Source organism: Phalacrocorax carbo, chromosome 5 (assembly GCF_963921805.1).
Source record: "Phalacrocorax carbo chromosome 5, bPhaCar2.1, whole genome shotgun sequence".
Taxonomy (NCBI): Eukaryota; Metazoa; Chordata; class Aves; order Suliformes; family Phalacrocoracidae; genus Phalacrocorax; species Phalacrocorax carbo.
The window spans coordinates 67,216,504-67,242,713 of NC_087517.1; the positions used below are offsets into that span (position 1 = coordinate 67,216,504).

Sequence of the window (26,210 nt, forward strand, 5' to 3'; positions counted from 1 at the left end):
TGAAAAGAAAAATAGCACTGGGAGTTCATCTTTGCAAGTTCTGCCTCAATTTTAGGTACAAAGCCAAACCACCAAGTGTTCCCCCATGAACTAATTTAGGGCTGCAGTCCATAAGGCACTGGGCACTAAGTAGGACCCCGACCTCATTAGGACCCTCCCATTCAACACTGAAAAGATCTGAGTCACAGAATGTTTAAATGTAACAGCCTTTGTTTATTTAGAGCATATTTTAAACATTACTGAAGATTTATAAGCTCTGCTTTACAAAGAAGAAGCAGTTATGTATGTGGATGACTAATAATATTAGAAAAATTTGTTTGTCCAAAAACTGGCCAGGAATTCAAGCTATGCACTTTATCAAGTGGGTCAAGCACAGTTCACCTGCTTATTTAAACAAAATATTGCACATAGGGAGAGAGGGGTGTAATGCACTGAAGTTGTTCAAGAGTAAGATGAAGAAACATTTTAAACTGTAACCTATATTCAAACATCACCCGTCTAACAAGCACTGATTATTCTCCACCTTTGATTCTGTATACAACCCGCCGTCACCAATTACTGATCGTACGTCTTAATAAACACTGAACCCAGTTCAGCGTCTGTGCTTTAAAGACAAAAAGTACAAGATCAGTATCTCCCACTGTAGTGTGAAATCGTTTTTCAAGGATGCAACCCAGCCAGATCTAAGAGATGTAAAGCAAGAGCACGATTTCCATTTTCTTATAAACCAAGTCATGCCATTACCTGTGAGTGACCTGGGTTCCCCGTAAACTGGACATCGTTTCCTCTAAGTTCTGTCGCAGATCGGCAATGTTTTTCACAGTTCGTAACCGCCGAGTTTCTGGATCCTCTCCTACAGGGAAAGCAAACCATTAGAAAGGATCAGGCAGGGAACACCACAGAACTGAGCTGTTACCTCTGCCTGAATCGGTCTCTAACGCATTTTTCCTTTCTGTTATTTAACACACTAAACTGATTACGATGCAGATACCGTTCCCCTACGGCAGGCACCTGCCGTTGCTGCAGCCGGACTGAGAATGAGCTCTGTACTGTTAACTTTATTTCACAGGCTGCCTTTGCACCAGATGTTCCTATATTGTCATTTCCCCATATGACCCAATTTAAATCCTGGTTAACTTTCAATCTCATTAGAAGATATACTCCATCAATACCCCCCTTTCCATCTCACATATTGACACAATTAGCATCAACCCGACACAGCCAATTTCTCCAATGCTATATTTTCACTAGACCTTCTTTTCCCCATTTTAAATAGATCTCCTTCTACAACAGCAGCTTTCCAGTAAACTAAATTGTGTTGACTGGGTGCTCCCATGCTGAGTGACGTTTCAGGTAAATTAGCAAAAGTTCTTGCTTGTCCACAGCACGACACAGTTACCGTTACTTAAGTGTGTGACATGACACAAAGTTGGGGGATGACTTTTACTTTCCCTGGCATTTAGAAATCCTGTTCTTTAAATATGCCATTATAAAACACATTTATGTCCTGTTCTTTAACTCTAAAAGCAGAGTTTATATACATTTAAAAAGTCCTCCTCATTCCTCAGCATAGTTTATTTACTTGCTCTCAGCTGTCAATTAGGAAACACTTTGGTTGCTAACTCAGCTGAGCTTTATATAGTTAAAACTTCTAAGAGGTTAAAGAGAAGTGAATTTCTAGTAGTGCCAACATATTCTTTGTAAGCTGAATACTGAAACAGAAAACCTCCAAAAAGCTGTCACAAAACTTCTGTTGGACACAGAAGGAAATGATTTCATTCTAGAGGGTTTACAACTCATGACTAAAGAAAAATACTGCAGGAAATTTAAAACTTTTCAAATTTTGTATCCACCTTTTCTGCACAAGTGGTGCATTCTTAAGCTGCCAGGACACCGGTCATCCATACGATCGCTAGTTTGGCTGGCTAGCTATATATTACGCAAATCGGAAGTGTTAAGGACCAGATAAATAAGCTGTGGAACTTCCCACATTCTTTGCTCTAAACTTCATGTTTCTGAAAGATACCAGGTTGGTAGCACAGAAAAACCAGGTCACATACTCTTTCCTGCAAAGCAGCAGTAGCACGAGCTACTCGCCGAAGTACTGGAGCCCCGGCTACAGGGAGCTATCTAGGGAGGGGAAGGTAGACTTAAATGCTTATACCGTCATTAGCCTTTCCGAGACAAACAACAATGGCTCACGTTAGCCATTTTTTTTAAATGGGTCTCCCTGGGAAATCATCTCCCTGAAATACAACTCACTTAGGCCAAATGGTCCAACAATTATGATCTGGCTGGATTGGAAATAGCCGCCTAACAAGACCAACTCCTCGAGCCAATGGGTCTCTGGGACAGAAAATATTTTCTGCATTCGCGGATCTACAACTTTTTGTAGTAAAGAACATAAAATATTTATAGGCCTTTAGCCTAACAAAGGTCACAGTGCTCTTTTACAGATCATTTCTCTCATAGATATGAAGGCAAACAGTAGAGAACTTTTTAGGGGAACATACATGAGACTAGGTAAACTAGTTTCTACTGAGATCACTCTTAATGCCTGAATTGATACAAAATTCTTACTTAAATGACACTCAACTGCTTAAATTATGAGTATACTTAAAAGAAAGACATTGGATAGTGCCATTGGACCTTAATTATTAAATCACTTAGCTCTTCATAAATAAGCAGTATCATTAAATTATTCAGCTTCCAGTTTTCCCTTCCTATCTTTTTTAAATATGTGTTATTAAATTAAAAGCATCAATAACTGCTACATAGGGAGGGAAGAAATCTGTCCCTTATTTCTTCTAATATATTTGGGTTGAGGGACCATTTAGTTTTATTTATCCATTCCACCAAAGGCCCCTTTACGGGCTGCTGCTGTCTGCGGGGTTTGGCTGCACGCAGCTGGGTTTTGCATCTCCGTTGTCTGAGGCTGTCAGCCACCTTCATTTCTGGATCCCCAAACTTACATATTCTCCTTGAATAGTAGTTTGTATTTACATAACATCGGTCATTAAAGACTAAAGACCTTTTGTGATCTATGAACACTTCTCAGTTTACAGGGCTGAAATCCACCTAGGCCACCAACAGGGTGATTAAGAGGTAATACTGAAAAAGTTTAAGCAGCTGGACACTGTGTTTCTTACTTTGAACTGGCTCTCACATTTAAATATAAACCCAAAAATGTTCTCAAGGATTTTATCCCTTGTTTCATTTGTCTTTTAAATATTTAATCCGCCTACATATAAATCATACACACAGATACGGTCATTTATGCATTCCTGCAGCCCTTTTCCTCACCAATGACTCTGCCTCTTGCCTTTGCCGTCAGCATACGCACACACAGGTATAATCGCGGCATTGACAGAATATGTAACGCAGTATGAATTTAATCCAGTTGTGAAACTTTTAGCACCTGATTCCAAGCAGGATAATCAGTTTCAAAACTTACATTAAACTGGAAGACACCAAGACTAAGTAGACGAAAAAAACTGAGATGTTCTACTGATCAGACACACTGCAATAGCGGGCAGTAAGCAAGTCAGACATTGCTGAAATTGGAATAGGAGGAGACTTGACTGCGACTTTAAAACCACATTTTAGATCTTTAGTAGAATAAGGTTGCTAAAAATTGCTTTGTTATATTCATTAGCTTAAAAAATATTGCTAATTATCATATAATTCTTACAGCAGCAGGAATTCCAGATAAACATATGAAGTGCTTTTGAATTTAGACTGCTACTGTCTAACAACAATCAGTTTCAGCTTCTGTATGTTGGACACAGTAAACTGAAGTTGGATTTTGGTCTCTTATTGCTGCAAAGACCCCTTTCTCAAGCTGATCAGATTCATGTGAGTGAATACTGAGATTCCTCCAAACCTATAAATGAACCAAAACATCAGGGAAGTTAATCTCTCTTGTAAACTCTGAAGCAAATGTCAAATGTGTGGGAATACTTAGGATCCTTATAAAAGCTTAACGATAAAAGGTGCTGCACATCTCCTAGGAAAACATCCAGTACGCAGAATTCCTAATGATTTGAAGAAATCTGGGGGGGGGTACACGATTGTGTAGAACTTGAGCTTCTCAGATTACTGACACCCTGTTTCCATTGCTAAAGAGCTGAAAGAAATATCCTTACTAATAAGAAATAATGCCTTAGGAATAAATCAAATTCAATCCCCCCTAAAGAGGGAGCTCCTGCCCTCAAACTTGCTTTAGCCCATTCTTATTTAACCAGACCACAGTCAGTAAGTCGTATTGCAAGACATACCTGAGAGGTCTTCGAGAGCAGGCTGTCCAGTTTTGACATAAAGAGCAGAATCCATGCTGACCCCTCCTGTGCTGGCCTCGGCTGTTACGTTCCCCTCATTGTCTGTCTGCGATCTGGAATGCCAAACAAAATAGAGAAGTGCAGCCACTCTCCATCAACAGTATCTCAAGTATAACAACTAGACAACTGCACCCGCCATCAGCTGCTCTGTCCCTCTCGCCAGAATAACCAGCAGACTGATTTTACATAATTCATTAGTCCCATGGTGAACTATGTCCTAGAAATGGAAACAAGCACTCAGCTGTAAAAAATAAAAAATTCATAGTCAAAGATAGGCTTCACAGCTCTTCAGTCAGACTCTTCAGACACTTGGATTTCCAGCTAAACTTCAATTATCAATAACATTGTTTGCTGTGGCTAATCTGATCACCTCTAATGAAGTCTATACTACATATACATCGAGCAGGTAGGGTGCGATGGCATTTATACTCCTGCTAACTACCCGTCAACGACTAGCAATATCGCTCCTCATTTGTATTCTGAACTAAAAAAACTGGTAGAACCAACTTCGAACTCCAATTCATTGTCTGGCGTTGTGCTGTCAGGTAATGAAATGTGATGTCATGAGGATCTATTGTCAGATTCGAGGAACAGATCTTGCCTCATTTCATTTTACTAGTCGCCTGTGTTTTGCTTGTAGAGCCGCATCAACAAGCGGCTGGAAGTTCTCCTGACCAAAGGGTAAGTGCTGTACAAAAGGGAAGCAGCAGCAGGGAATTACTATTCCAATAGTCTTATTTTCAGTTGACCCTCTATGAAACACAGCGCAATTTCTCACGTCTTTTATTTAAAAAAAAAACCCAAGCCAAGCAGAAAATAAGTCTATAGGCAGCTGAAAAGTCTAGATGAAAGAAATTTTAACTGATAGCAGAAAAGACCGGAGACTAATACTGCAATGCATTAACAAGTGCATTTTGCAGATTCAAAAAAGTATCTGGATAGTAAGTCTATAATTATGCTATGTTTGCTTTGCAAATCAATACAATTTGACTTTTCTCTTTCCTTTTAAAGCCAGCAAGGTTATCCAGTTCAGCCTTTTTTCCTACAATGCTGAAAAGACAAGACTACTTTTTCAATTTCTCAGCATTTTGTCCATCAGCCAACAGGCAGTTTCATTACTGCTTTTTGTAAAAAGTGAAATAAATTCTGCCTAGAGTTTATCAGTATGTTTGGATTATAGGAAACATAGGGATTGCATCCACTTTCACACTTTAGATGATGACATCTACATTCAAAACTAAGATGAACACCAAGTAGAGAGCTTTTTACTTTATCTTTTGACAAGACATTGTAGTGATAAACTTAACAACCCAAAGCATCATGAACACTTTTTTGCCCGTTACGAGGGACAAACAATAAAACAGTCAGTTTGCAATCACAATTTTCTGCTAAATTATGGATTAAAAAAGCTCAAACTGCACTGGGAACATTTAACTCACAACAAATCTCCAAAAATTACCAGTAGTAGATCCCACCCTCAGGCAAAGATGCAACAACAATGCTGATGTACGTAGGCGAATGCAAAAGCAAGGGAAATCCAGAACATGGACTGTTAATACAAGTTTTAGTAAGATAAATTTTTCCCAACTGGTTCATTTTCACGTGACCACATCTCAGAAGGACACCTGGCATTTTATCCCATACACACAGAGAGAACCCTCAAGGGGTCAGAAGACTCAAGGGGTCGCTCTTCCCATTTTGCATTCCTACATAGGTCTTTGGCATCCCTCTCCTTCAGGTTGATTCCATTTACATCCACTTTTGTTTAAAAAAATGTGGCCAACCATTTCTTGCGCTACATCTGCCAAGAGTTCAAAGGCAAAAATGCCTATAGTAGGCATAAAAAAAACAAATATGGGAAAGGGCAACAAAGATGACCAAAGGTTATGAACAGCATCTCTACAAGTAAAACCTAAACAGACTGGGGCACCTTAGCCTAGGAAAGACACATTTTAAGGGAGGGAAGGACATGATAGAGGCCTCTCAAATCATGAGCAGCAAGATGATGATGAAGACGGAACCACCGCTTGCACTCTCTTCCTACAAAAGAATTAAGCGGTGTCAAGGAAAACTAGGAGATGGCTGCCAAAACCAGAAATCCCACCACCTGACTGAGGAATTTCTTGCATCATGGTCAGGCCGGGGAACATGTCCTTAAGAAGCTTTGTTGTTGATTTCCCTCTTCCCTATGTATCCTCTACTGCGAATGTCAAACAGAAGATGCTGGACTAGATGGAGGTTAGTTGTGACCCCATACGGCTGATCTTTTGCTTATCTCATTCAGCACAGAACGGCAGACTTTGTGCTTGGCCTTACCTGTACTAAGGGGTTTTTATAATATTTTTTTAAGATTTCCCATTACTGCTTATAGTGAGGCAGCTCCACCACTGTTAGCCACACTGAAGAGCATGAGTCTGTCTATGTCACAAATTGGCATTGTTACAACTTTTAAAGCTATGCTGCATAAACCAAACCTAATCTACATGGTACAAAACCAGCTAAGAGCAGTACCTGGTCAAGAAGGTGTTAGTATTCTCATCTTAACCGTTAGTAGGGTCAGATACAACAATTATTCACCCTCCTATCTATCACAACTTTTTATACACGTTGGTCTGATGGCCTTCACCAACAGTTTTCATGTAAACGTATAAACTGTCTACTCTCTTATGGCAAGAGACTTTTACATGACATGGCATTCACCTTGCTGCCTCGCCCCCCTGAAAGATTGCCCAAAATGAATCTTCCTATCTACGCGTCGTGTTCGTAACAGTCCATTGGAGAAGTTCACCATACCTGTACATGAAGGGAGCTACCGTGGCAGTGTTCGGGTGGCTGTATTGCTGTTGGGGATGAGGTAGCTGAACACTCACAGTATTGCTCCCTGTGGTGTGTGTCGTCGCGGCGGGTCCGTTGACAGCTTGGCTGCTGCTGCTGCTGTTGAGGCCTCCTACGCCTTTTCCTTCAGAAGAGGCTAGGCTGGATGAGGAGCTGGAATGCCTGCTGTCCAGCTGAGACTTCTGATGAGAGAGCCCCGAGCCAGCTTTCCCGCTGCGGCCTCTCTCACCTTCCTTTGCAGGAACGGGGGCACTTAAGGATTTCCCTGTGGTGGTTTTCATTCCTGGTTTTGGTATTCCACTGTGCGAAGGGGCAGAGGCCTCCTTCTTGGCACTATTCAGCTTTCCTCCTTTAGGGATAAAGCTTGCGATCTTGGAGGACTTTTTTGGCATCTCTGTTGTTACTAGTGCTGTCTGTTCTTCTTTTGGTTCCTCTTTCACATCCAGCTTTTCAGTGACAGATGTTCTCTTTGCAACGTCTTTACTTTTATCCTTTTCTTTCTCCTTCTGTTTCTCTTTGTCCTTCTCATTACCCTTTGGAGAACTTTTCTTATTAGTTAGCGCCCGGCTGAAAGTCCTTTGTGCAATTCCCTTAAGTGCAATTTTGGGACTACTGGACATCGATCCCGGATTGTTCACATTCTGATTCGTGGCATCAATTTCTTCACTTTCCTCAAAGCTGAGAAGCATCTCTAGCTTTTCACAACTGTTGTCCCGAGACCCCAGACACTCAAGCGTTGTCCCTCCTGCTTTGGAGCCTCCTTTGCTATTGAAGAGTTTTAATTTTTCAAGCATGGATTTCTGACCGTTGGGAGTTGTTTTGGTGATTTCCGACGGTGGCTTTGGAGGCTCCGATACGGGCTGCTTTACAGATAACATGGAAGACGTAGCTGTGTGCTTAGCACTAAGGGACTTGCTGCGCCAAGGTTTAATAGCAGAGCTGGGCTGAGGGATGGCTGATGAGTTATTGCAACTAACAGTACTGCTGCAGCTTTGAACTGAGGATGAGACATTTTCATTCATTCCTGTGGGCTGGGAGGCTGTACTGTCTGCAGGCTCTGGAAAAAAACAAAAAACAACCCAAAAAACCAACACAGTAGTACCTGATATTATGACTAGTCTGAAATTCTTTCTGTAATGAAACATTAGGAACTTTACACTAATAACATTAGGAAGATAGACACATATCACTATTCTCAACATCAGTATCACTTAAAGAAAATAAAAGCCATTTTTCTTTTCCTACCCAGCAGAACAGCAACAAGCTCCTACTATGTAATTTACATTTACTTGCTCTTTCAAGGAAAAAAAACCAAACACAAAACAAGCAAACAACAAAACCCTCCTCCAATTCAAACCAAAATGTGTTTTGTGATGTGTTCTCCCTTATTAAGTTCAAAATACTTTTTTCATTAGCAAAAACGCAGCACTATTTTCTAACTCATGGTTCCTTCTGCTTTTGGCAAAATATTTGCTGTCCAAATCTGATTCTTAGAAAAACCTCAAATATATATATTAAAAAAAAATGCAAGAGTAAGGAGAAAATTTAAACTGAAGTCCTTTCAGTTATTGGGGCAGGGATGAGATCTTCATATGCAAAGACAGAAGAAAACTCCATGTACAAAAACAAAACCAGTTGTGTCCTTATGCAATGAACCTAAATTAAGTATTACCACATATCTTAATCCAGCTGTAAGAGAAACTAGTGGCAGTAACTGTACAGCCCTCCTCCCTCAGAGAAAGAAAATCTTTTTTATATATAGATATATATATTTCCTTTTAATGGTATCTGTTCTTGTTAAGAAATTAGTTCAGAGCTTAAAGAGAGCTTGAAAAATCACACTCACCTACCAGTGGCCACTTCTCCTCTGAAGTTTCTCTTTGCAGAGTTTCCTTTCTGGAGACGTTACTCTCTCAATTATCACAAATATGTTTTCTGTTAAACTGCTCATGTTTCCAATTAACTTTTGTCATCTATGTCTGTTCGCCTGCCCAGCAGCCTGCTGGGGATTAACGGCTCTTACCTATATTTCCCTGCCCTCTAGCAATAAAGTAAACTGTGTATAGAGCTGCATTTTTTTAATTCAAAAATCAACAGCAGTTGAGAGCGTGCGTTTTCGGCAGCAGGAGCAGCCCTGTGAATTCAGCCCTGTAAATCATGAGCTGCTGCAACCACACAGGGACTGTTTTACTTCACTTTCAGCTGCTCAGTGAAGATACGGCTCTGTTAGCCTCCCTCCTCTGATCCAAACCAGGTCTACTGAAGATTTAAAGCACATACATCTTCCTGACTTAGCATAGAATCGGGTTTCTAAGAGTATTAGACACTCCTTAATAATAAACTCAGTCATTTCACATGGTTACGGACAAAGTAGAATAGCAGGAATCAATGATACTTTAAAAAAATATTACTGAAGTCAGAAGATTTCCAGGACTCTGTTATTAACCAATAACTATTACGTTGGCTGGTTTTGCTAGTCCTTTTCCTATGGCAAACTACCCACACGGAGATGGAAGGAAGCAAGAACAGACAGGATTACAGACACAGAAAGGAATTGTAAGCTAGGGCCAGCCTGCTGACTTCCAGGGCATTACTCCTGTTTTACTCTGGTACAGAAGAAAAATCAAGCTGCTGAACGTCCCAAACGGCAATGCCACCTGGTCCTCTGGTTGCTCTGCTCAAGCCTGCTAAATTCAATCCGATGGGTTAAGGAGAATGAAGAAGTCATAGCGTAGGAGTCACCGCGACTCCCAGTGCACCGGGGAGCAGTGACCCACCATCACAGCGCCCTGCCCGCAGAAGGAGAAAGGAAGGAAGGTCACAACTAATTCCGAAACTGTTGGAAATGTTACTCCCTCTGCTTTCAAAGCTGCGCACCATTGCTTTTACCTTCATGCCTCTTACCATACACCGCTGCTTTGTTATTATTTTTATTTCCTGAAGTCCTCCTACCCATCCAAATCTACCTCCCATTGCAACCCTGCACCATGCCGAGGTTACAAAAGAACTCAGAACAAGCAAGCCTTTGTCTCAGCCTGCCTTGCACAGAAGACACCCAAGCAATGTAATGTAAGCTTCACAAAACTCCCAATTGTGCATAATTTACAATTAATTTGTTTAGCTTCTTTTAGAAAACTAATAATTACCCATCTTGGTATCAGGATACTTCTACAGAAACTGGGGATTCCCAGTACTTCCAACACTAAGTTCCTAATCTAAACGCATTCTGGCCTAATCACGTTAAACAAACAACAACAACAAAAATCTCAGCATAAAGCATACCATGCCCATAAATCACCAGAGCTGTCTGTGATTCATGAACATACCTAGGACCAATTTACAACTGGGTCCAAGGATGAACCTACTGTACTCATCAATATGGGCAGGGAACCTTTTACTTTCTCAGAAAATCTGAGTTGCAAGGAGTAACGGGACTGGGACAACATAAGGGTGACAAATTGAAAATTACTGGAAAGGGATCCGTCTACAAAGTAGTGCTTATTGCTTTACATACATATGGAGAAGGCAGCATGAGGTGGGGAAGAGATGGTTGCACACTCAGCTAGTACAACATAGGCAGCAACACAAACCTAGCTCAGGGTGAAACGGCGTTCAGTCAGAGCATGCAGGCAACTGAACAGGCTTGGAAAAGAAATCTGTCTTCTCAGAAAGGTTCTTAACAGCAGCTTGAAAAAAATACAGGCAATGCGTGTATTGGTATGAACAAAGTCCTCTTGCGTTCACAGGAGCTCAGAGCCTGCGGAGTCCTTGCGTGAGCTGTGACCCACAGGCTGAGGCACGTGCCTGAGGTAAGAGTTACCCGAGTACCAGGCTGCGGTCCATAACCTAGCTGCAAAGTCTCACTCCATCTCAAACACTGAGCTAGCTGTTAACGCACTGCGGATCAGCTGTGGGAGCAGAAACCGGAGGCAGCCCACATCAAAACACGCTTCCAAGAGCTCTACGATGGTTTCCTGGAAGTGAATGGAAGGCGTCGGTTCATTTGGGACATCAACTTCATCCTAACGGCCCAGGTGAGTGCTCCAGTCTGCGGACTTTGGGGCAAAAGGCTTCGCTTGGATCAAGTGAAATGTTTTAGCTTTTTTAAAAATCAAATACCAACAGCATTTCTCAAAATTTATTTCCAAAAAAATCCAGAACTTTGAAATTTCTCCTTTCTCTGAGTCTCTGAGTGTTTTCAAGACTTTTTTTTTTTTTTTAAATTCTGTTTGGTCACTGACCAAAATATATTTTTTTTTGGGTTTGTTGGCTTTTTAAACACAGTGTTTGCTTTGTCCCCAACTCCCCCACATACACCCTCCTAATTGGAAGTTAATTGTGCTTCAGTTGCCAGTGGCGTAGGATGAGTACAATGTAACTCCGCTTACAGAGTTGCTCCTCATTTACAGACATTCAGAGAAAGCAGAATTAGGACAAGAATACGATGACTGTAACATTTAAAAGAATTAATATATGGGGACGTTAATGTAATTCTCAGAGTTTCTACCTGATATTTTCCAGGAAGTAAATCCTACGAATGTTGGATGCTATCCATCTGATATCAATGAAAAATATTCAGAAACTCTTAAATATACATGTTAAGCTTTGGGAAAGGAAAGAAGTTTTCTTACAGAAGTACAGTGGATTTTGAGTCATACTCAGGTAAAATACAGCGAGACTGGAAATTCATAGTCCTCAACTTTTTGTTACATTGCACCATGCAAAGTTAATGCAAGAAATAAAAAGTTCACTGTAAAACACACTCATAAAAAATGGCCTCAGTTTAAGAGAACTTCTGCCTTTTTAAGAGTCTCTGTTCCTTTCTTAGAAACAAGTCTGCTGGCTCTTTTACTCCTCAGACCGATCTTGGTAAACGAAAAAGGTTCTGCTGCCAGAATGTAGATTCAAATGCTAGGTTTCCTAATGAAGCAGTAACATCAATACATGGATAACACATCAGCATGCAAAGGGGAAAGTTTTATTCAGCGTAGCATAGGCCCTTCTTTCATGAAAAGGAGGGCAGGTTTCATGCATTCGATTAATAAGCTTATTATTTCCCATGTGTTCCTTTGTGAGGGAGATATTTTCTTTCTTCAGCAACCTGCATTAACTAAAACTGACTATAAAAGAAATGTTTTCAAACCCAAGCTACAGCCTACAATAAATAACGATCGCTTTCCTCTTTTCAGAGTCAAATCTTGGCCTGAAATCTATTTTGTTCCTAGCATTCCTGTTAAAAAAAGATGTTGGTGGTCTAGTTCCAATGCCAATACGCACTGTAGCATGGGTAAATCTGATTTCAGCTGCTCCTGCAAAGTCTTAACTGCATCTGTAAACCTACCCATTTGTGATGGGGGAAGGAAAAAAAAAATAGTCTGAAGGCTTATGATTTAATTCTTCCACTGAAGTCTTTGAGAGCTTACGTTGTAAGGAGGTCAGGAGAAAATATATACAATTTCCCATCATTTGTCATGTTCACTCTAAGCAAGCGGGCTTTGATTTGCTATAGCTGAAAACTTTCAAAAACAATCATTATAAGCATGAAAGGCAACACAAAGACAAAGGACGTTCTCATAGCTACTTCTCCTTAGGAGGGTCAAGAACTTAACAGCATTTTTATTCATTTTAGAATGAACAAGCTGTCATTTTTTATTTCACAGCTATGGGAAAAATAAGAAGTTCTCATGAAGAGAAATATCTTTTAGTCCAGCCCAAAGATTAGATAACGGAGTTAAAAGCAAGTCCACAACCAAATTCTAGTTTGGGAATAAAAGCAGATCTGCTCTATGACACTACAGTGTCAGAACTGCAGAAACCACAGCAGCAGTTTCTTCATTTCCCATCTAGAGGAATAACTGGTGAGTTTTGACCCTTCCCGTCCACCCACCAGCAGACCCTCCTTCAAAGTACTACAAATAAAGAGTCCTACAGAGAAGAGCTTTTTAGCTGAGCTATTCTCTTCTTCGGTAATGATTTATCATGCTCAGCAAACCCCTGAAGTATGGAAATGCCTGCATTTCTGCCAGGACCTGGCTATAAAAATCACAATCTTTCCATAATCCGAACCACAAGCAGGTAGAGCGGAATGTTGCCAACAGGAGCAACCTGGCATACAGCCCTTCCTCAAAATAAGCACAACTCTTCTGGCCCGCAGAAGTTTCTATTTCGATTGTATCGCTGTTGGCTGGAGAGAACTACAGCTGGGTGGAAAGGACTGGCTGATTTACCAGCTCCGGGTGGGCAAGAGGCATGGCCTCCACCCGTAAGCCGACTGAAGCTTTGTGTTGTCTCTTCTACTCTGGGCCACAACAAAAAGCAACAAAAATGTTTTCTTAAAGCAGAGATTGCCAGGTAGGGAACTTCTGCGTAACCTGAGAAAAGCCTGGATAGGAAACGTTTTGCTTTGCCGAGGACAAAAACTACACCAAGCTGAGCAGAATTGGTTCCTTCAGCTTCTGTCCACTGGCTTTCCCTTTAGGGGTGACTTAATTCATTGTAATATGAGATGAAAATTACCTTTACCTCTAGGTATTTTTCTATCCTTCCATCATATTTACTTCTTCAATCCCACTGTTGTAATCCCTGTATCTTCAATAGCAGTTCCATGTATTCACAGGAAGCTGTTGTACCTCTGAAAACCCGTACCGAAGCCCGTGGGTATGTCAGCAACTCAACTTCCACCTTTCTGTAAAGTCCCCTTCGTTCACACAGAGCTCCAGTACATGAAACAACAGTTCTGCTGTTGACTGGTTTACGTTGCCAAGGCTCAGCACTTTCGCTGAGGTGACGGCAAGTAAAACTGGAGCACGGGCGATCCTTTTCTCATTGTCTTGACATAATCGACTGAGACACTTGAATTCCTTGTTGTTTTTGTTTAGTTACTGTAAAATTCAAAATGCTGTCCACATGACTGCCTAAGAAAGAGGTTGGAGGGACCTCTATCGACCACATACTGGTTAGATGATCATAAAAATAATGAAGCCAAGTTTACTGTGCCATTCAAAACAAGTTGACTCTCCATTAAATACTAGACAAATACCATTCTTGTTCATTACTCTCTATTTTCTTCCCATTATTTGTACAATCAAATCCCCCAAGATTTCTCATAACAGAGCTATTCAACAGCATTAATGAATTCCAGACAGGAAGCTGTTGCAGAGTCTTTCATTAGATTTTATACATAGCTGGAGTGGACAACATGTCCACTTAGCAGCCCTGATCTAACACCTCTCTCCTACAGGTCAGTTATATGAAATACACCATATACTTGTTAGCGGCCTGAGAATTGCACTTAGGGAATATTGTCCATTGGCCTATTTGGATTATTAGTAGTGGCCGCAATCTGGGCTTGGAATGATCACAGAGGTAGAAATGGAAGCAGATTTTTAACAGAGAAGGGACAGGCAATAGGAAAAAATACCAAAGAAAACTCCCACTGATCAGTCAATATGCCAAGCTAAACTACTTTTTAACTCTGAAAGGTCTTCCTCTGCTCAGTGAGAAGTCATACAACTCTTCAGCTGTGAAGTGGCAAATACCAATGCACTCATGAACGTGGACAATCTATGTTTAAACAGAAGAGTCAAGTCAAACCATATAGAAATACCAATACTTTACCATCATCTATATTTACACCTATATACGAACATACATAAATATGGAGAAATCTGTTACATTTTTGGATCAAAACCAGCTGACAGACACATATTACTTTTTATACTGGGGTCTTCTTAATTTCCTCTCTCTGGTCAATGAAACTACTCTACAATCTGTAGCAGGAGATCTTTCAAACCCGGCCAACGTGCAAGTAACAATCTACTTTACATGACAGTAACGAAGGGTTGGGCCACAGCTTTATGCTCATCAGCTGCTTCAGAGGTGGTGGCAGTTCTCTGGCACGAGTCACAGATTCTTTAGGTATATTTGGGTATGGATGAGGAACAGGCAAAAGGCTCAGGAGAGAAGCCACAAATGGAAGGGACCAGAGTGGCTGGCTGATGATCTTACCCAGGGAGAGGAGGCTTCTACACGTGTGGTAGAAACATGCTGGCACTTACAGAAGTCTGGGACACAGCACCACTGCTGTTTGCTTTCCTGTGGTTTAATAGTGAACTTTCATTTCCATAGCTGTTCTTCTGGCACAATTCACCCAACAATAAATTTACAAGAAACAGTAAATATTTATTTTAAAAGGAAACATCTAGGAACTGTAAAGGCCATGAAATGCTGGGCCAGCCCTTCAGCTGGTATAAATTAATACGGTTCCACTGTCTCCAATGCAGCTATGCAGATGTACACTGGGCAAGAAGCTGCTTCTCAAGGTTACATCTTGCCTCAAAGCTCAGGATTTTTATCCTCATGAACTATACAGTTAAGAAGGTGTCATTGGCTAACTTTTTAATTTTTTTTCCCCCCAAAACTTTATTTAAATACATTTTTGGCTTGTTTTAGATATTCCTAAAGCTTATACCAACTATGGCAAAGTTCTGTGGTCTTGTAAAGCTCCACTCCAGCTGCAATTAAGCCTTCTGCCAGCTTTTGTTTAGGTAAAGGAGGACGTATTTTTTAATGTCAAATTCAGCCAGTTGAACATTTGTAAAATTAACCATGAATATGATTTACTGCATACTTGTATCTTGTCCTATAAACGTGCCATACTGCTTGTTATATTCTGACAGTCTTTAAGTTGTTTTATGGGCACACACCCAACATAAATATGTCGCTAAAGATTCACTAAGATGAGCCAACCTTTCAAAAAATACCAAACCATTTGATTAAAGAAGTGAAAGGGTGCAAGCAATACCCCAGGATCTCTCTCCCTGTCTGATGAGTATTTTGTTTGACGCTAATACCTCTCACGATGTATGACATATGACTTTATGACATAAGCCAGTAACCTTAAGTTTGGGGAATACAGAGGCATTAATATATTTGGTAAGTTGGAGAAAGAGACTGAGTCAATAAGATTACATTCATGAGGCTGACTGAAAAGTTCTGTGCTTAGAAAGGAGAAACTGAATGCCTAAATCTAAAGCATCAATCAATCAGCTCTGCAGCACTACTGCAGAAAAGAAACAGGAGTTACATATTGAACACTTGGTAAATACCTTCAATGCAAGTTATATTTAGAAAACTGGATGGGGTTATTCCAGCGTCTGCATTTTGGTAGTGCATACAGCAGAAATTATAGATAATATAGATAAAAATATAGATAAATAAAAATATAGATAAAAATATAGATAGAAAATACCAGAAAATACCAGCTACTCTAGTTATGGATTTGTTGGGACAAATTATGTAAATTTATTTTACCATCAGTCTGACTTACAGGGAACACAGTCAATCGGTAAAAACAGAGAGCGCCTCTCGGCTGCCAGCACAAGGGAGCACAGAGGCAGCATCCCGAACAGTAAGCAGAATATGCTGTTTGCTTCATACCTGACCAAGATGAAGCACCTGTACATTTTAAAGGTGCTAATGACTGAAATTTATGAAATTATCATACTCTCATTTTGTTGAGCCCATCGCATTTATTTCCCAGTGAAAATCCAATAGTGTGGGTAAATTGACTTCAAACTTTATGGACCTATGCTTCTTTAAAAAATAAAACCTTTTCCACTTTTGCAGTTGTTTCAATCTTCGTTACTTTTGCACAGTCGTATCGAGTCAATACTTCAGAAGTAAACATTAGATTCATTCAATTTTCTAAAGAAAGAGAAAACTAATAAGAAAACTAAAAATGACATGGATATAGAACAGCAGTGAAAGTAACTGCTCCAAAAAGTCAAATGAAGGAAGTTTTTTCTAAATCCATAGGGACACATTTTTCAGTCATGAAGAAAGTTATAACTGCCAAAATAATAATAAAAAAAAAGGTCTTTAACTTACTGCTATCTGTTGCATGAGCCAACTGTGTCATTCTATAAAACCACTTCCCAGCTCTCTGACATCCATACACTGTTCATCAGTAAGGAGAGGAATCTTTCCATTTCAGGAGCTTGGCTTATTAATGCTAGCCTGTCGCGAACTGTTACATCTTTCTGCTGCTCGTGGTTCCAAAAGCCTTCCTCACTCAGCCCTCTCGCACCCTCTCTCAGCAGCCTTGCAGAGCTGGGCTCAGCGCTAGTCCACCGGCACAGCTGAAACCAAGTCAGTGACGACCTGGCAGTTTGCACGAAAAGGGCCGACGCCTTCTCAATATCAGCTGAAGTGTATCGGAGTCCTCAGTCGGAAGTCGCAGCAGCACACTGCCTATACAGGACGTTGGTCGAGAGACCAGGCTTAATTTCACATTTCTGCCTTATTTAGCAACACGCCTGCGTGCCACCAGCGAGCGACGCAACAGGGAGCACTGTAAAAACAGGGATTCCTGCCAGCCGCAAATTAACTTTGTGGGTTTATAGTAATGCTCTCTTCTGTAAGATACCACACACCTGACTACTTCAGGACTATTAAGTCTTTGATTAGTAAAAGATGTCACTCAGAGTGCCAAGACTTATAACAACTTACATATACACGCACACACACATATATACGTAGTAATTATTATATATATAACAACTGTAAAATATGTTGTTATATTGTTGGTAGCATCTATGAGCTACCAACATTACAATGACTTTTTAAACAGACCAGGAGGACATCGCAGGTGGTTTTGAGATTGGTTTACAGAAAATGGCCCCACTGGGCTCTCCAAAAAGGGCCCTTCGTTACTTCAAGATAGTTTCTGAACTCGAGAGAGTACTCGACCACAGACCCTGATGAACCTCAAAAACTGGAGTTATTCAGTACGATACCAATAAAAGAACTTTCTTCAGTGCTTAAAAACCAAGAACAACCCAGGCTCTGCAGTAAGCCGCCTGCAAGACCAAATCTAGAGGTCCTGCTTTTATTTCAACTCTTCTTATTCAGCCAAACAATCCTGCCTAGTAACTCCTCTTGCCTGATTACTAAAATGGACAACACCACAGAGGACAACAGTTATTTTAGGCCCAAAGAGATTCATTTACCAACACTGGGGTGTTATTCTTTTCTCCTACAGTTGGATGAAAATTTTATAAGGTGGTTATGGGCTGTAGAAACAAACTGAGCTGGTATGAATTGGGGACAATAGAATTTATTTATTTAAAGTTTTTTCTTCTGGAGGACAACAGTCATTTGAAATTGGTTCACACCAGCCCAGGTTGGTCATTAATATGTCCCAGCACTGAAAGGTTCACACTGTAGCTGATGACTTGATCACCACCGAATGGAAACTGCTAGTGGTTTTGTTTGCTTTAAAGGTAACACTTGGTATCCTGATCGTCTCAACCATTAAATATCGAAAGGAATGGCTTTTCCTTTGGCCAGGAAAGGGGGAAGACGAGGCAGCACTGAGCATTGGGATAGGCTGGCCATACATATAGCTTCCACTTGGAAGAGACTGCCTGTTCAGCCATCCCAGAACCCTTCTGCCAGCCCCGAGTCAAGCTGGCTCAACGCCCCAGGAACTGAATCTCATATCTCAGCTCCCCTGCCACAGCTGTCATGACAACTATCCCTGTACCTGCACCCAGAAAAGGCCTTTGCTTTCACATTCAGGCTTCTACTCCAAACGCTACTATAAATGGGTAAAAAAAAAAAGCTAACTCTCCAACAGGAGTTTCTGTCATGCTTTACAAGTCTCAGAGCTCTTTTTTTTGCCACTTTTTTTTTTTTTTAAATTCTTATACTGTTACTTGGCACAAAGGCAAAAGCCTGGGTTTTGTCTCTGTTTATTCTTATTGATTTATTTGGAGTGGAAAAAGTGCATGAGGTTAAACAGAACGTAACAGTGCCAGTGAGGAAGCTTGTGCAACATCACTTGACCATCCTGTACTTGGTACAGGAGCCAAACCCAGCCTTTCAGAACATGAAACACTTCATCCGATTTTATGTGCAGCTACAGAAAAGGGCTTGTCCTCCATTTTCATATGCTTAAATGAAAGATTTTTCATTCAAGAAAACTACTAGGATGATCTGAGTTGATCTTAAAGATAAAATGGTTCAAAGAGTTCACTCAGGAATTTCTAAGCCAAAACTGTAACCTCTGTGAGAATACCAGCACTGGGCAGATATTAAATTTCGACTCATTATGTCCAATTTAGTCTTTCAATGGCTAATCATCCTCATTTTTAAAATTTGTATCCAGTTTGTGGTCTGAATTGGGCTAATTTCAAATTCCAAACAAATGGATACACGTACGCTATCTATTGAGATAATAAAGAATCCTTATTACTATAAATCTCGCTCCCTACAGGTATCCTGCAGATAGTGGTTCTTTTAGACAAAGAACATAAATTAACCTTTTAAATACCTAAGTGCAAAGGCGTTTTTCCAAACCTCTAACTGTGCAGTGCTCTTCTCTATGTTTTATTGGCATCCGTCTTTTTCAAAGCACATTTCAATGCTGCTGAAAATTTTAGCCTTCACAATACTACCCACAAGAACTGGGAGTGGCCTTCTGAGCAGCGCACCTCCACGAATCAGTATCACGTGGATTCTCATAGGTCTAGTTGTGAAAATCTCATTGCAGCTCTATAGATTTAACTTCGAAGGGTCATTCCTACTAAAGCCGTGACAAGACATGCCATGCCCTCTTGAACTGCACCGATAAATATAACTGCCTACACATAAAGTGCACACATTTTTAGCACACATTTGGTGTAGGTAACCATACACCAATAAGACTGATTTGCTCAGTGGAGTGGAGATAACATTTCCTTGCTAATATTTCACTTACTTGGTAGTCATTCCTATTTTGATAACACAAAGTTAAGAAGTTATAGGAAAGAAATTCCTTAACTGACCTTTAAGACACCTTAATACCTCTTCCTACTTAACTAGTCTATACTCAATAAAAACTTTAAAAGGAAATAATATTTAACGGTATCAAAGTGTGGTAATTTTATACCTGCCAGAGCTCAGAGCTGGACTCAAGTTATATTAGCCCCTTAGTGCTGGCTCCATACAGGTCTGATTCATGCAAAATTGTCACTGCAATGAGACCCTGTCTCTCTGGGATCTGCAGGTTGCCATACCTCCTTCTGTCTCTGTGCCACCCCTCTGTACTGGAAGTATTTTAGCTGTGTCAGCAGGGTAAATATGTCTGTAATGGGTGTAATGCGGACCAGTTTGAGTGTCACTGCATCACATTGCAATACACACAGCTTTGCACAACAGACCAGACCTCAGCATCAACATAGAAGAGGAGAAAACATGGAACATTTAAATAAGGCAGGCATGTAGAACACTTGGAAAATATTAGATATTTATCTTAATAGGTAGAACTATCAGACCTGAAGCACACTTCAGTTTTGCTTTGCCTTCCTCCTCTCCCTGACCCTGAGTCCCTTAAATAAGTGACTGATAACAGTTTAGTGAATGTCCAGTATACTTCTAACACTCTAAGAAAGTTACCTTATATTTAAATTGTAGAAATCATAGAACAGGCTAGGAAGAAACCTCTAGAGATCATTCCTTCCAACCTCCAGCTGAAAGCAGAGCCTTAGATGAGGTTATCCAGGGCTCCGTCAAGGGAAGTCCTGAATACTTCCAGAAAGGAAGATTCCACCGCTTCCCTGGACAAACTTCTCCAATATTTAATTCTCCTCATGGCGAAGAATTTTATTCCTATTGCAAGACAGAAATTCCCCTAAAGGAACTTGTGCCCATTGCCTCTTGTCCTGTCACCATGCATCCTCTACATATTAAAAGGGAATGTTTAAATATATACTGCCTTGCAAGATAAAGGGAGTACCCAAAATCTGAAAGAAATAAAAGAAAATGAGCATCAACCAGAGTAGCACAAACTTTTCTTACTCTCCTGCCTGTATGGTATATCCATACCTGGAAATGGAGACATGCAGAGCTAAGATTACGGCTGAGTCAACAGGATCTGGTTTCACAGCCCTCTCATGAGACTTTTACCAAGTGAATCTGCAAGAACACTGCTACTGAAACATTTATTTCATCTGAGTGCATGAATCTGTATGCATGTATTCCCTTTTTTCTAGTACTACCTATTTAAGAAAAACCTGACATTATTAGCACTGCCTTCTTCATAAATCTGAACAATAAACATTTGCTTTGATCTCATGTGGAAATGGTCAAAGGCTGGTAGTACTTTTTTTTCTGCTGACATTTTACCTAACTTCAATCCAAAGGAGAAGCGTCATTTTTCCAGCAGACTTCTACTGCCCTCTGTAGGATTATTTTACAGAAAATATTAGGACCAAAGTAAAAGAAGAAACTAAAAAGAAAGCATGTAAGCCTGTCACATTACTATATCACTTCATAAACATACTGGAGATGGCATATTAAGCTGATGTTTCCTAGAGCTTCATAAGGTTCGGGAATTTATAGACTGTGGATACAAATTGGGAAGTAATAAACAGAATATTCCCATACAACGTTACCAGATTTTTGAGACTGCAAAATGAAAACCGAGTGCCTGAAGATCAGTGAAGACAGGGGATACTTGAGGGTGTAACAGAAGTACTCAGAAAGACCCACTGGTTTTCAGAACTGTAGACTGCTTTCAAAGCATGTCTCAGAAGACTCTCACTGCATAGCTAAGCAAAGCACTGAAAAAAAATAGTGAGAAAATATACTGTATCAGAGTGTTTACTGAAGTTGTATGCTTCAATATTTAAGTTTCATTCTTGATACAACCTAGGACAGTTCTGCTCCTTCTTGCCATGTACAAAAAAATAGATTTTTTAAAAAAATTATTCTAAATTACACATGCAAATAAAATTTTGGCTATTTTTTATTGGTAATCATATTAGACAATCAGAAGAACATGGTACCGTGGAGCCTCAAGATAACTAGTAACTAATAGTTTTCATACCAGCATAGAAATACAACCGCATTTGCCTCTTTACATTCCTTAGAAGTATTTTTGATAATTTAGATGCGTTCAGTAGTGACCTTGGGAGGTGGCTGATGCTTTTCATACTACAGTATGTTTGCAGTGTTAAACAGTATTACAGGACAAGAAAGTAAACCAAAGGTATACATATGCATGGGCTAAGTAACGGCGACAACTCAGAAGTGAATTAAAAGGCTCCAATTGTATGAAGCGTTTATGATGACATCAAAAATCACAAGCCTGAGCGGCTCATCATTTCCCCACAATCCAAAAATGCAATTAGACCTTAATTGCATTTCACTTAAAAAAAAAAAGCCTGTAACAGCAATTACACACAGTAAAATACCCTGCCTAGAATGCTGCTGCAATTATAAACGGCTAATCACTGTGACAGTAAGTAACGTACCGTGCCATGTTACTGTTTTATGATGTGAGAAAGGAGGGCACTGATATTCCTGAAAGGTTGTAGGGAATTCTGCATATAAACTGTGGGGCTAACTCCAGAAAGCAAGTTAAACCTACAATGCTCTAACCTCAAAGGAGGTGTTCATCCGACTGAACTAGGTGTCTTAGTCATCCCAACTAGAGAAAACGTATCCCTTCTCCACATCTCGGAACTGGTGCCAGACAGCAGGCGAAGACTGAGAAAGCAAAATAAAATACTGAAGACAACGTAAGCTGTGGGGAAGTGAGACTCGCATCTCTATGTGCGCTCCCCTTTGCTAGGAGGACGAATGCATCGCACAACAAACGTGCGTGCATCCAAGAATCTCTGATTTTTGTGCAACAGTGTAATCATTTTCAGTGTTACATAAACCCTCTCCCCAAGATTTCTAGAAAACCAGCGGTCTCATAATTAACTGACTCATGGAATCTTTCAAAAAAATCTAGGTTATTTATTTTCCAGTAGCTAGCTATTCCTCCATGCTCCATTTACTGTCCTTCTCATTTCTGATGTATTCTGTTTCAATTAACGCACTTTCATCGCCACAAGACACAGACGACTGACTAACAAGACAATTCACATTTGGAGGGAACGGCCACAGATTAATAAAAGCCGAAAATTACAACCTACTTTGTAAGAAATGATTCAAATGGAATACACTGAAAGGCTACCTTCTATCACAAAGTGAGCGCTCGTGCCAAAACAGTCTGCCAAAACAGGCAGATTTCTCTTTCTCCCATTTCCTTCTCCAAAAACACACAACAGAGTTAGTACCGGGTAAAGAGATGAAAACTTACCAAGACTGGCACACAACACGGTCACGTAAGCCTCACTTCCTTAGGCAAAATATAGGATATGGGTCAGAAAACCTGAATTGTCTTAGCACTTTGACAATAAACTTTGTCTGGCAACGTTACAATTAACTTAAAATAAGCCAAAAAGTTGTCAGATCAACTGCTTTTGTTTCTCATGGATGCAGACCAACTTTGTGTCATGACTGTATTTGTAAGTAAAGTTCAAGTTCAACTTACATAAGCCCTCACGATCTCTTTTTGAAGTCCATAATTTATGACTGGAAATTTTGACCAGAGCAAAATTCTGAGTATTTAATGCAACTTATGTAGGCTGTCAACCTAAAAACCAACCTTTTTTCTCTCAGTCATTTGTAACATTCATAGGAAGCAGATGATCTTGTATGGTTCTTCAGCAACCGGTTTATCTTCCTGAAGAGATGGGTCACAATGAGGAATGAGGGTTCATAGAACTGTCTGCCTAAAAGCAGTTGATATTTAAGGTACTCAGTTGACAAATTATTGTTATATCTCTGCATGTGTAAAGACTTCTTTTTTTCCCTTTCTTATTTTTCCTTATTTAGTAATCTTGGTAAACTGAGAAAAAGCCAAGATAGCTCAAGTTCTCTCTTCAACGCAGCCTGACAGCACACCATCCATACGCAGAAGGATCATCTAGCCAACCAACACACACGACAGGACGAGGCACATCCCACACTGTCTCTCCCCAGGCTGGCAGTTACGGGACATGAGCAAAAGGGGAGAGTATTGATGAGGAGGAGGCGGAGGCGTACTGGGGAGATACTACACAGGAAAAGTGGGTTTCATCGGTTCTGCCGCTCAGGCCATAACCTGTCAGCTTGTTCTTTTACCTGAAAGTCAGATCTAATTCAGGTTTAGAAATGACTATTACACGCTGATGTTACAGTTAACTATTACTGTATGTAATTTTTATTACAATTGTAGATATTACAATTGTAATGTTGTAATTATGTAATAATATGTAAAAGTGTAAATATTACAACTGCAATATTACAAGATGTAAATATTACTGTACCTTCTAAAACAGTAAGCACAAGTTTACCAAGGCAGTATGTTGCCAATTTATTAGCATACTACGTGCATATATTATAATAATAATATATTCAGCTGTGAATGTAATTGTTGTCTTATACAAGGTCTCATCAGCATGACTCAGAATGTCCCTGGAGGATGCCAAGGACCCTCCATTGCCATCATCACAAGATGAGGTTTTGGGCTGTAATGGCTAGATGGGGTGATATTCCAAAATCTATGTCATTGGACAACAGTTTCTAGAGAAGAAAAAATATCATTTCCGGAAAAGAAACAACAACGAGGACCACAGGCAAGATGATCCAGACCAGTATTTTCCCCTCAAGCAAAATCCTCATTACTGTTAACAGAAGTTATGCACATACAACAAGGAGACTTGAGCCTAAAGGGCATGACTGCCAAGTCACTGCAAGAAGATCGTACTGAAATCCAGTGCTGATCTATCTTTGTAAGCACAACCATTTTGTTAAGGATATAGAATTAGCTGCCAGCCTACACCAACAATTTGACTGTATCGGACTAGAGTGAAACCACTCAGTTCTCACCAGTCACATCCCCCAAAACTCCGCTGGTAAATGCTGCGTTATAGGGCTCAGAGCTACCAACTCAAGCTAATGAACGCTGTCAGATTACTAGCTTAGTGAATGGACACAAAGTCAGTCAATGTCATTCAAAAAAGCAGCTCTTCAGACAGACCAGGGTACTATTTATCATATCAAAACATTGCAGAAATCTTTAGTGGTCATTTTCCATTCCTGTCAAACTACTCATCAAAAGGTCTTATTTGCTCGAAGCAAACTGAAAAAAAAAACGTGTTTACCAGTGCCCGTTTTTCTTGAAGCTATTTTTTTCATGTACCTTCAAGACAGTAAGCCACAACTTCGGTCATAGTAAAGGAGGGCTATACCTTTTTCAAGAACAACCAGCTGGTTCTTGGATTTTGAAAGTCATGTTTACAACATATAGCTCTGACATAGTCTTACGACTTCTGGAGCTTAGCGGAAAAGTCAATTTCCCCCAAACAAAGCCACTGTTAAGAAAAATCTGAGGATGCCAAAATGTCAGGTGCTTACCTTTATCATTGCTACTTGTTGGTGTTGGAGGGGGAAGTCCAGGCTTAGATTTGTCGTAATTGTTAAAGCTCTGGCTGCGTCGATTGTTGGCACTAATAGAACCACGAGCTTTGGCCTCGCTGCCTGCAGCGGACACCCTCGTGGTGGGGCCTGGAAGTCTGATGAAAGAATTACAATATGATTAAATATATTTTAAAGCACTCTGGGAAAGGAACCATGGAATATCATGCATAAGCTGAAAAGAAAAGGATCAATACCACAAATATATACTCACAAGAATCTTTGTTCTTTTATAAAACCAAGAAATCATCCTAGATGAAAAATATTTGGCAAACAAGCTACAGCCTGGATTGTTTTATACCAGGACCACCCCACCCCCACTCCCCCCCAAACGAAAATTAATGGCCGTTTGCCATAAATCTCATAAATCAGAAATAGCTGCACGTAAATTCAGTGCAGCAATAACACCAGTACAAGGTTAAGACTAAGTGAGACGCCACTGTCCTTAAACCAGATTGCTGGACATAAAAGGGCTACCCTTATTTTGGAAATAACAATGAGACAGACCATGGCTGCCTTTTCCCTTGTAGAGAGCACATCATATCTCTGCTCTGAAAGCGACAAAGCCTAGCAGCCAAGCCCAGCGAAACTTGAACTTGGTTTAATCATTTGAGCCTATAAAAATCACACAAAGCTGTGTTGCCCTCTTAGGGCAACCACATTATCTGTGAACTGGCGTAAGCCTCTGGTTTAAACTGGGTCAGT

The 26,210-nt window shown here is 40.2% G+C and overlaps 1 protein-coding gene across 4 annotated transcripts in view; it reads right to left on the reverse strand.

Moving 5' to 3' along the window:
* Positions 1 to 26,210, reverse strand: part of NAV2 (neuron navigator 2) — a 236,413-nt gene that overhangs the window by 106,009 nt on the left and 104,194 nt on the right. For 3 of the 4 annotated variants that reach the window (XM_064452868.1, XM_064452864.1, XM_064452865.1), the window contains exons 6-9: positions 25,446 to 25,603; positions 7,131 to 8,229; positions 4,278 to 4,390; positions 745 to 853 (exon numbers count right to left, since the gene is read on the reverse strand). In XM_064452868.1, coding sequence (XP_064308938.1) covers positions 745 to 853; positions 4,278 to 4,390; positions 7,131 to 8,229; positions 25,446 to 25,603 — 1,479 coding nt within the window. Of the gene's footprint in view, positions 1 to 744; positions 854 to 4,277; positions 4,391 to 7,130; positions 8,230 to 9,018; positions 9,259 to 25,445; positions 25,604 to 26,210 lie in introns of those variants that run through there. The other variant, XM_064452866.1, reaches the window with a different exon arrangement.